This window comes from Musca domestica, unplaced genomic scaffold (assembly GCF_030504385.1).
Source record: "Musca domestica strain aabys unplaced genomic scaffold, Musca_domestica.polishedcontigs.V.1.1 85, whole genome shotgun sequence".
In the NCBI taxonomy this organism is placed as follows: Eukaryota; Metazoa; Arthropoda; class Insecta; order Diptera; family Muscidae; genus Musca; species Musca domestica.
In genome coordinates, this window is record NW_026712418.1 from 697,084 (window position 1) to 708,874 (window position 11,791).

Genomic DNA, 11,791 nt, shown 5'->3' on the forward strand with positions numbered 1-11,791 from the left:
ATACCAACAGAAACCTCAGCATCAAATTTGAGAATTCCAGACCCATCCTTTTACCCAATATCAAATTTAGTGTGGTGACTTTCAATCAGCTATTTCACTACTCTTTTACAGTTATAGATGAATTATTTTGTGGAATAGTTTGACATAGGACAAAGGACCAAAGAGACCCCTTTGCGCACACTAGCGTTAAAGATGCTGAATTAGGGGAACTTGCCTCCTCTATGTATATCACTTTGCGATGTAAACTTTCAAAACCCCGATACATGTGTCTTCTATTCTTATACCCTCCACTATACACAGTATGGAGGGTATATTATGTTCATCATTCCGTTTGTAACTCATTGAAATAATAATTTTAGACCTAACAACGGAATTTTTCCAGTTTGATGGTAGAAGAGACATTTTTACGGAAATTGTTTCAAGTTTCGTATTTAAAGTTCATAATGGGTGCTATAGCCTATGCCAAAAAATAGTATATAAAGGACCACGTCTTCGTATAGCCTCCATATAACGGGTTTCCTTTGAGCGGGTTTCCTTTGAGCGGAATTTTTGGAATTTTGTTTTAAATTTCTACAAAATGGTGGAGGGTGTTTAACTTAGCTGCTTATCTCCTTTTTGGTTCTACATTCATAATCTGTAACACAGTGTAATTAGAAATATATTAAGTAAGATTAATGTTCGTGATATATTTCATGTGCACAATTCATAAACAAAATTCATACAACCCTTGAAATGTTTGGTTTTCTTATCACAAGGCTTAAATTTTGTTCTCGACGGAGAATACTACAACGAATTATTTCCATACACATTCTAGCAGCCACAAAAAAAAAAAAATCGGCGACATTCATTTGCTTTCGGCATTTTGGGAAAGTTTCTTAGGCCATAAATTTATTTTTATCATAATTTATAAACACTGCACATCGGAGCGAAAATAGAACGCAAATATTTACAAACAAATGAAAAAGAAAGAGCGAAAAATTATGAAGACTTTGAATTCGTGACAGAAATAATGTCTTAAGTTTTACCAGAACTATGTGGTATTTCTGCGGGAAATGTGGATAAATAAAATTAAAGCGGAAGAAAAGCGCCTATGAAGATTTGAGTCGACTATGGAATTGAAGTCGCTGCAGCTTCGCATTTGCAACTCGAATTACGGGTGAGATGAAAAAACTGCAACCAACTTCAGACTGCTGTCATTTCTAAGCCACTTGTCCGACAGCTGTTAAAATTATTCCAGTGACAGCTTATTATATTTTGACAAGCGTACAAAAGCATTTCGTAGCCCGACGTCAAGGAAGTGAACGGAAGAAAACAACAACATCAGCGGAAATGGTTCCAAAAGTAAAGAAGCGACTTGATCGAAACCAGCGTAGCAGTGGCCGAAAATGACTCGTGAGCTGAACATATCCATTCGGCTAATATTAAAAAAAGAGCTCGGGGTAGCGCCATTAAAATTCCAAAAAGTGCAAGAACTTACACGCAACAGAAAGAAAATAGACTCAAAAGAGCTAAAGAGTTGCTTCGCTTGGCCGAAAGTGGTGAACTGCCGAATTTGGTTTTCTCTGATGAGAAAACATTTGTTGTTCAGCAGTTTGTAGACAAACAAACTGATCGTGTTTACTTGCCAAAGAGGTCAGCTGAAAATGTGCCCATTCGGTTGGCCAACAGAACTCAAGCCCCGGCCATGGTGATGGTGTGGGCCGCCATAACAGCCGATAGTAGCTCTCCGCTCGTAATAATCGACCGTAACATCAGAATAAATGCCGAATATTATCGCGAAAATATTCTGGAGGGTGGAGGTATAAAGCCTTGGGCACGCAAACATTTTGGTCGCAGACCTTGGACCTGCCAACGGGACTCTGCATCATCGCACTCAGCACGCGCCACCCAAGAATGGTTATAAAATGAGGTTCCTCGCTTCATTTCCAGCGCACAATGGCCACCAAAATCTCCGGATACCAATCCGTTGGGCTATTGTGCCTGGAGTATTTTGGAAAACACTAAAAAATACCAAAGTATCGATCACCTCAAGCAGCCGTTTCGCCGGGTATGGGCCAAAACACCGCAGAGCAACCATCAGCGTGTGATGGTTTTATTAGCCGTTTAAAGGCCATAATTCGTGTCAAAGATTACTAATTCGTGCCAAAGTTTACCAATTCGTTACCAATTTGATGTTATTTCCGACATTTTTTGCTTTCATTCAATAAAATGAAAAAAAAAGTAAAAATGATCCTGTTTGACTTTGTTGCAGTTTTTTATATCACCCTGTATCTCAGTTTTAATTCGAGCATTCTAATTGTATTTCGGAAAATTTGAAATTCGGGTATACGAAAATTCGGTATTTCAAATTATATAATTTATAAATTGGAATGACTCGAATTACAAATGGAACTCTTGAATTAGAATCGGAAAAAAACAGTAGTGAGAATGATGAAAAACCCAGCCTAGTCTTGCCTCTACACACTAACATTTAATCAAATGAAAATTTCAATGATCGATATAAAAAATGTGATCTCTAATCTGATATGGGCAGTGGGCCGTTTTAAGACGTCGTACTTTCATGTGTGTTTCAAAAGATCTCGCAAGAACAGGCCGAGATGTTGCAAACGAAATAATAAAATTAAAAAAATCTAATTTTATAGTGGCGCGTATAAGAGATTGCAGTCCTACTACGAGCCCTTTATAAATTCAACCATCTTCCCACATTGTGCAGTAGGGTACATACAATATTATACATACATTTTCCCTCATTCATTTAATTTTTTTGGCTTTCCGGCAATTTGCTGCAAATTTCTTCGGCACGGTTCATTCACTTGCTCATTTAGTTTTCCGACCATTATTTCATTTAACACGCCCAGTCATTTATACGCCAGACATTTTCAGTCAGCAACAAACATCAACATTCAAGAACTTTTAATTATTCCTTTGTTGTTGGATGCTGCTGCTACTGCTCCCAAAAAATGGAGAAGAAAAAACAACAACAGCCAAATGTAGGAGGAACAAAACACTTTGTTTTATTTTACAATTTAATTAACGGACGGGGCGATACACCAAATTCAGAATGCGGTCGTTGTACTGCTAAGTGGGTGAGTGGGTTTGTCGTCGTAACACAGTTACAAATCCGTGATGGGGACATGAGGTTTTCAAATTAAATTCAACAATGTATGTGTATGTGGTGAAATCTTTTACAAGTATGTAAATGGCGGTGTATTTGTGGATCCTAGATTGTGGACATTAAATTACAGTTAACTTTAAGGTGCAAGGCCAAATGAGTTAAATTTGCGCATGATATTTGTTTAAGTTTACACCATTGCAAGATAGGACTGATACTAAGAACATTCATCTTTTCTGTGAGAATATTTATACCCTATACCACAAGGTGGTCAGGGTATTATATCTTTGTGCATTTGTTTGTAACAGGCAAAAGGAAACGAGATAGACCCATAGTTCCTTTTGATGATCTGCATAGAATCACATTCTGAGTCGATTTATGCATGTCCGTCTGTCCGTCCGTCCGTCTGTCCATGTATTTTTAAACAATGTACAGGTCGCATTTATTGCCCGATTCAGATGAAATTTTGCACAGATCATTTATTTGGCCCAAGGACGAACCCTATTGGAGATAATCGGTCAAAATTTGGATATAGCTCCCATATATATCTTCGTCCGATTTTATTCCGATCTTTTATTGTCCGATTTGCCTACGTGTAATATCAGCCCGAATAGTATGGAATTTTGCACATACAACCAAATTAGGCCTGAAAATAAGTGTGTCAAATTTAATCGAAATCGGTTCAGATATAGCTATAGCTCCAATATTTATTGTTCATCCGATTTGATATTTCTGTTCTCCGCAGCCGTAATATGCACTCTGCAACAAAAATATTTGGGGAAATATATCAAATACGGCTCAGAAATACATTTGCTAAATTCTACTGAGATCGGTTCAGATTTGGATATAGCTCCCACATATAACTTCGTCCGATTTACCTTTTATTGTGCACCAAACATCTACTATTTGTCTTAATGGGATGGTATTTGGCACTTACGACCGAATTGAGTCCAGAAGCTAATATGTCAAATTTGGTGAAAATCGGTTCAGATATAGCTATAGCTCCCATATATATTGTTCATCCGATTTGTTGTATTTGTTACCCACAGACGTAATATGCACTCCGTAACAACGATATTCAGGGATATTCAGTAATATCTTTGCCAACATTTATCGAGATCGGTTCAGATTTGGATATAGCTCCCATATATATTTTTATCCGATTTCAAATTAATTGTGCACCAAATGGGCAATACAACTCCGAATTTAAAAGATACAAATGCTTCGGCATATTTAGTCCTTTGAACTTTAAATTATAATTATAATCATAGCGTGTATGATTGAATTCTGCCATAAAAACTTTTAATTGTTATGTGGAGCTCTACTAAATTGGCAAAGTGGTGTAGGGTATCATAAAGTAAGCCCCCCGACTTTAGGACTTTCTTTACTGGTTTTAATCTGAATTGAAGTGATTATTTAGTTCCTCTACTCAAATAATATTTTCTAAGTCATATCATTTATTTGATTAAAGAAAAGTGAATTTTTGGAATTCATAACGAAAACTTGTAGTCCACTCATTTTGTTGAAATTTGAGAAAAATAAGTAAAAAGCAGTTAAGTTCGGCCGGGCCGAAATTTTTATACCCTCCACCATTTGGAAGAAACTTGAAAAATTAAAAAAAACCGCCGAAAAATACCGCTCGAATGAAAACCGTAATATGGGGGCAATACGAAGACGTGGTCCTGTAATGGTTTCGAACGTTATATATGAAGTATGAAACAATTCCAGTGAAAAATGTCGCAAAAATCATGAAAATGACGAATACCTGGGGATATCGTTATATAGACGCTATACTAAAACGTGGACCCATTAAGACAATTCTCTTCTAAGAGGTAAACAACTCACAAGGAACTTATTGTTTGAATTTTCAGACAATTCCGTTGAAAAATGTGGCTAAAATCATAAAAAAAAACCGAATATCGGGGGGTACCGTTATATGAGGGCTATACGACACTGGGACCTATATACACATTTCTTTCTCAGGGGGTAAAGTACTCACAAGAAACTTCTCGGGTGGAATTTCAGAGATTTCCATTGAAAAATGTGGTTAAAATTAACAAAATACCGAATATCGGGCGGTACCGTTATACGGGTGCTATACCATATCGTGGACCGACGCATGCAGACAAAAAACCGATCTTTGCAAAATTTTAGCTTCCTATCTTAAATTGTTTTGACTGTATCGTGATTACAACAAACGGACGGACGGACAGGGCTAAATCGTCTTAGAATTTTACGTTGATCAAGAATTTATATACTTTGTTGGGTCTAAAATAATTACTTCGATGAGTTACAAACGGAATGACGAACTTAATTTACCCTCCATACTATGTATTGTGGAGGGTATAAAAAATACGTTTAAGCAGGACTTCTATATACCTATCATTTATTTGTTTGCGCGTTCAGGTTATAAATCAAATTAAAACATCCGGATTTCCTACATAACAACGTTAATATCAGTTTTAGGTGGATGCAGTGGAAGCTTCAAAAAATCACGCATTAGACCAATTATGCTGACCAATGGGTGTACTTCGATTGCTTCTATTAGTACAGATCTGCATCTTGAGTGGTTTAGCTAGAAAACGGTAAATAATATAAACATGATTGTTGGTTTCAACACACCTACCTTTTTACATTAAAGAGAATACAGCTTCCTAGTGAATTATCTTTAATGGTCCATATTATAAAATTTTGACTACAATACCCCATTCTAGCAGATTATTATTTTAAAAGTTTCAAAGTTGCCAAATATTTTTTGTCTATATGTTTTCATATATTTTTTGTGGCTTCTAAAGAGATTATTTCGAGGAGTTACAATAGAAATGACAAAGTAAATATGTTCTCTATAGTAAGTTGGAGGAAAAAAAAAAACTAATTTTTAAGTACCATCTATTACAATAGTGACCCACAAAACTAATTTTCAAGATTTTTGCACTAGAAGTGGAAAAACGCTGTTTCATATATATAGGTTTCGCCCACTTCAATATTTTTCCTGTTATCGTCCATTTTATATTTCATTGCGGAAGTCTAGCTCCACTCTCTAGTATTTAGCTTATAACAGAGGAAAATTTTCGATATTATCAAAATGTTTCCTCTAAACGTGCAAAATTTTAGCCCCAAAAATGTATACTTTGTCTTTTGCCGTTTCGAAAGCGGGTTGATAACACAATCCGACAGTCATATTTGGTAATCGGTTAGAATACCATGAAGGCAAAACATTGCTTCACTGACATCATTTTCAATAACATTTTTTAACAGTTTAAGTTTCTTTTACTTTAACACAGACTTTTAAATCTAATTCATTTTGACCGGACGGCATAGTCGTTTTTACACGACTGCATTATCAATCAGCAAATATCTAAGGCACAGATCAAATCGAAAGAAAAAATTAGCTACATTTTATGAAATTTATTTTTCACATTTATTAAAAAGAAACCGAAGCTAAAAAACTTTAAAGATTGTTTGACACTGTATCTGCGATAAGAGCTGTTTGGTGAGGAAAAAAATATGGTTCCTTTTATGGCATTTGGAAAAGTACAGAAATCTATGAAATATGAATTTATTTCAATTTCATTTCCACTTGACGCAGCCTTCAATGTTATCAAAGTATATATCCGTTTTGAGGAGGTAAACCCCAGCACCAATTTCCCTTTTTTTCGTTCCTCCGGCACTAGACGCCCACACTCGCTCGCACCCCCTCTCACCCCACCAATACTACTTACTAATATCATAAAAGCTTTCAATTTGCAGATATTTTTATTTCATTTTTTTTCCATGTCTTGCCTTGCTCCAATTTAAGTAAACTGTTCAAAATTCCAAATACAATATGAAATGAAATGAAATGAAAAGAAAAGAACAAACGAAAGAGGGAACAGAAAACCGAAGGACGCACACACACACACAAAAATCGAAAAATAGAATATTATTTCTGTTTGCCATTGATTTGATTGACTTATCGCAGAGAAATGTTTTAAGCATCACTTGATAACAATTGTTGAAAATGAAAATTCACAAAGGAATCTCTGGCATTGTTTGCCTCTTTCTCGGCTGCTAGGGTATGTGTGTGTATGTGTGTGTGCCGTATGCCATCATCATCATCGTCATAGTCATATTGGTGATGGCACACCGTTGTCATAGGAAGTGAAAGGACAACAACAGCGGCAGCAACGGCGGAAACACACATTTCTGATTAATGCTTTAAAAAATGATTGATAAGGATGATATGTTTTTCATTCCGTTTTTTTTTCTTTTATTCATTGATTTGTAGTTTTCATAGAGAAATGGAATTAAAAAGGTAACCGGGCCAAATTGTATTCACATTAAATATATAAAAGAAATCCATTAAAAAAATGACTACACCAGCCTACAGCAAATGGCGAACATATGATGCCATATCTAATAGAATTTGTAACTGATGAAGAATCCAGTGGGTGGCAGTGATTTTAATTAAAGTACAAAATATTGAATACCTTATGAAAATTATTTTGAAATCGGGTGGAAAAAGTAAGTAATTTCCAATCATTTATTTATTTATTATTATTATTTTTTTTTTTTTTTTTTTTGAATTATGTTCGATTATTGAAATATATTTTGAATTCTACTATGATTATTCAACTGTTTGACCCTCTAAGGTGTAGGTTCCGAAGGAATGAGCCAATATTGTCCATTTCGTATAGTACCTAAATTAATATGATAAAAATATATTGCGACGTGCCAGATTTGGACTATATTGGTTACTTCCTTCACTTTATATGAGACTTGTGATAATTTTTAGAAAATGTTAAAATGTGCGTTAGTTACGACTGAAGTATTCCAATTTAAATTAAATACAGATAAAATATTGGTATGGGCAAATTACAAGAAAATCGAACATTTATATTCAATTTTATGGGAAATCATAAATTCCATATTCATCTCAGATTGAGAGAAATATTTAGATATAGCAAGTTGCCTGCCTTTTTTTCGCCATAACTATAAAGGTTTGAAAATTGTGACCATTTGTCTGTGAGGTACCAGAAGGGCATGCAGACATATATAATCTTCACAACAGACCTTTGACGAGAGTCGATTTTTTTTTTTTTTTTTTTTTTTTTTGCTTTCTTTGAACGTTTTCTTTTTCAAAATCTTGAGGAGGAGGTACCAGAAGAAATGTTCTGAACTATACCAACTTTATAACAGATCTTGTGTTGATGGAAACATTGATGTGTACCACGTCCGAATGGAATCAGACGTTATTTTCGCGTTTTATGAGCTTCAAGGATATTCAAAATTTTTACCCTTCGGGGAAGATACCAGAAGGAGTGGACCGATATATCCATCTTCACTTGGGTGTATAGAAATATTGTGATGCGTGTAATTTTAAGACAATCGGATTCTTACATCACACTTAATAAGAGCTATAATTATTTGACCCTTTGTGGGGAGGTACTTAATGAAGTGGCCCGATATTGTCCATTTTGGCAACTGACCTAGGACTGATGCAAATATAAGGATTTGCAAAGTTGGATCAAAATCGGATTATCATTTCTGTTTCAGTGAAGTAAAATATTTTTTTTTCTTTTTTTTTAATTTCGACCTATTGTGGGGGAGGTACCAGAAGGAGTCGGACATCGCTAGATCGACTCCAAATGACCTTGGTCTTTGGACCAAGAGACCTCGGATCTGGTACCGTTATTTCGATGAGACAAATTTTTGGCCGTATCAAAGTATATATGTGTACCCCATCTAGCCACATGTCTAACGGTTTAAAAAGACCCTTCTGCTGACTTGATAGACACACTGTATACCTAAAATGAATGTATCCAAAGAATCTTAATCCGAAAAAATGTGAAAAAAGTATACGAATCTTCTATTTTTAGCTCTTTTTTCAGAATATATTGGGTTTACCTGTAATTATGGAAAAAAAATATTTTGTCCCATTGTGTTTTAGTACTTCAGACCACCAACTAGAAGAATTAGCTAAAGCGCTTTGAGATATATTCAGATGTAACTTAAAATAAGTTTTGAAAAAATAGTTCATGATTTTGTGTTAATGACTCTATACCAGGGCTCGGCAACTAATAAATTGAAAATAATGAAAAGAAGCAATAATACATGCTGTATAGACTTCACGGAGGCTGATTGCTGCATTGCCTATATGTGGTATTTGCTGGGGAGCAATTTTTCCCCCAACCTTACAGCTCGTCTAGAAACTGTGACCTCGGCTCTTCAATAGGGACTCCAAATATAGACCACTTTTAGCTCGTCCGATTGTGAAGACTCCCTTCAACTCCTCCATAAATACTGTCTTCAGCTCGTTTTGCATGAGAACCAGTCTAGGTGCGTAGGCGTGTGATAAGACTGCGTCTATGAAAATTCGTACTAAAATGGCACGAAAAGTGCTAAATAGTACTATATTTGGTGCAATTTGGGTAAACAGCTAGGGTTTAAAATTCGAATTTTTGAGTTTGGGTCGCTGTTCATGTGTAACCTGCACATATGGAGGTGGTTTTGGCAATGTTTCCTATAATTGTTCGAAAAGAGATAAAATTCTTAAATTTGATGTTTGAATTACTCTTGGTATATGTGCTTCATATTTGACAGCGGTTTGAAAATGCGTCCTATGTTTTGTACGAAATGTAATAAATGGTACTAAGTTGGGTATTGGATGAAGGGATAGAGCTGGAATCCCGAAATGTAATATTGAGGTATCTCTTGGTATCTGGAAATAAGATAAGTAGTTGATTTTGGGAGATGTGTAAATGGTACTGGAATCGTCAATACTGAGGTCTCTGTTGGTAAATTAAATTTGAAATGCGTTCTATGAACGTACGAAAAGAACTGAATGGTACTATATTTTGTATTAGGTGAAGGAATAGGGATAAAATTCTGAAATTTGATATTTAGGGTACTAACGGTATCTGTGATTCAGATTTGGCGGTGGTCTAGAAAGGCGTTTTATATTTGTACGAAAAGTACCAAATGGTACTATATTTGTTATTGGGTTCCTGGAATCCTCAAATTTTATATTGCGGTTTCTGCTGGTATCTGGAAATAATGGTTTTGGAATTGTATAAGAAAATTGCTTAACAGTACTAAATTTAGTATTTGGTGATAGAATAGAGCTGAAATCCTGAAATTTGATATGGATGTCACGGTTGGTGTCTACGGCGGAGAGAAGAAGCTGGTTTTGGAAATGCGTACTATTAACGTACGAAAAGTGCAAAATGCAACACAATATGCGTCATCGGGTCGTAATTGGGGAAATTAAAGACCTGAAATTCTGAAATTTGGTATTAAGGTCAATGTTGGTATCTGAGTTTGAGATATGGAAATTGTTTTGAAAATGCGTACTATAATTGTTCGAAAAGTACCAAATGGAACTTAATTTGGTATTGGGTGAAGGGATAGAGCAAAAATCATTATCAATGACATCGGGAGAATATTACCGCCTTCAAATATTTTAAAACTCAAATCGGCTGCAACAAATATATTACAGCTTTGGGAGAAAGAGAGCTATAACTATATCTGAACTGATCTTTTCCAAATTTAGCTTACTTCTGGACCATTTTTTTTTTTAACAAAAACCTTTAGATTGCGATGTGCTAAGTTAAATTATATGCGGAAACTTATTTCACATTTTATGATAATTATTAATATTCAAAAATTTGACCTCAAAAATTTGAACCAGAAATGGTAGGCCGAATGAAAATAGAAATATTGCTTTGTATGAAGATAAAATGATAATTTTTTTTTTTTTTTTTTTTTTTTGTTTTTTTGAGCCTTGTAACAATTCAAAACATTAAGAATAAAGCAATCGCAAGGAAATAATTACTTTACTGAATTATTTCTTAAATACCAATTTATACGTTTTAATTTTTTTCTTATATTCTACCTTCCATTCTCCATAAATTCCCACCCACCCCAGTTGCATGGCAACATGCATACCATGAAGCCAAGTTGTTATAACTTTGGCACAGAATAACAAATTAAATCGAATTAAGCAGCCAGCGATGCGTTCAAGTACAATTTTGAGTGCATATGAAGAAATTTGTCACATTAACATTAAATCTCATGACGTATGAAGGACATGCATGGTTTTTTTTCCTCTCTTTCGTTTCTTTAAATGTTTGCCTGAAAATCTTGTGCCACATACTTGTGTACACATGGGCATGTAGAACACTGTGAATGCGAATACACACCCTCGCACACATGTATGTGTGTGTGTGTAAGCACTTGTTTACCTTTTAGTACACAGGGATTTTGCTGCTGCAAAGAAAAAAAAGTAAAAATAATAAGAACAAAAATTGCGAATACATATATATATGTATGAATATGTTTATATATTAATATATATCTATGGCCATGTAAATACACACATACATATGTAAGTATGTGCGACAAAAAAACATAACGCTTTTATGTGCCATGATAGCAATTACAGTAATGACACTGTCGTTGCCGTTGTCACTGGCGCTGCTGATTATGATGATGCTGGTAATAGCTGTTGCCTGATTTCCCGATGTCACAGCATTGATGTCACAGAAGAGGCTAAGGAAACACAAACAACACAGCAAACGAACACGAAATGAGAATGAAAATAAAAATATGTTATTGCTTTTAGCTATCCAGGTATTACTAGAGAGAGACTTGTTGTAAAATATGTATGTTACATGGTATTATTGCAAGTCTTTGGGGTAT

General features: G+C 35.0%; 1 protein-coding gene across 1 annotated transcript in view; it reads left to right on the forward strand.

Annotated features, from left to right (window-relative positions):
* The window catches only part of LOC131806713 (homeobox protein cut-like), a 46,332-nt gene extending 34,650 nt beyond the window's left edge, over positions 1–11,682 (forward strand). Inside the window, exon 3 of the mRNA XM_059131324.1 lies at positions 11,535–11,682. Within this exon, the coding sequence (XP_058987307.1) occupies positions 11,535–11,682 (148 nt within the window). The remainder of the gene's footprint in view (positions 1–11,534) is intronic.
* The last annotated feature ends 109 nt before the right edge of the window (positions 11,683–11,791 follow it).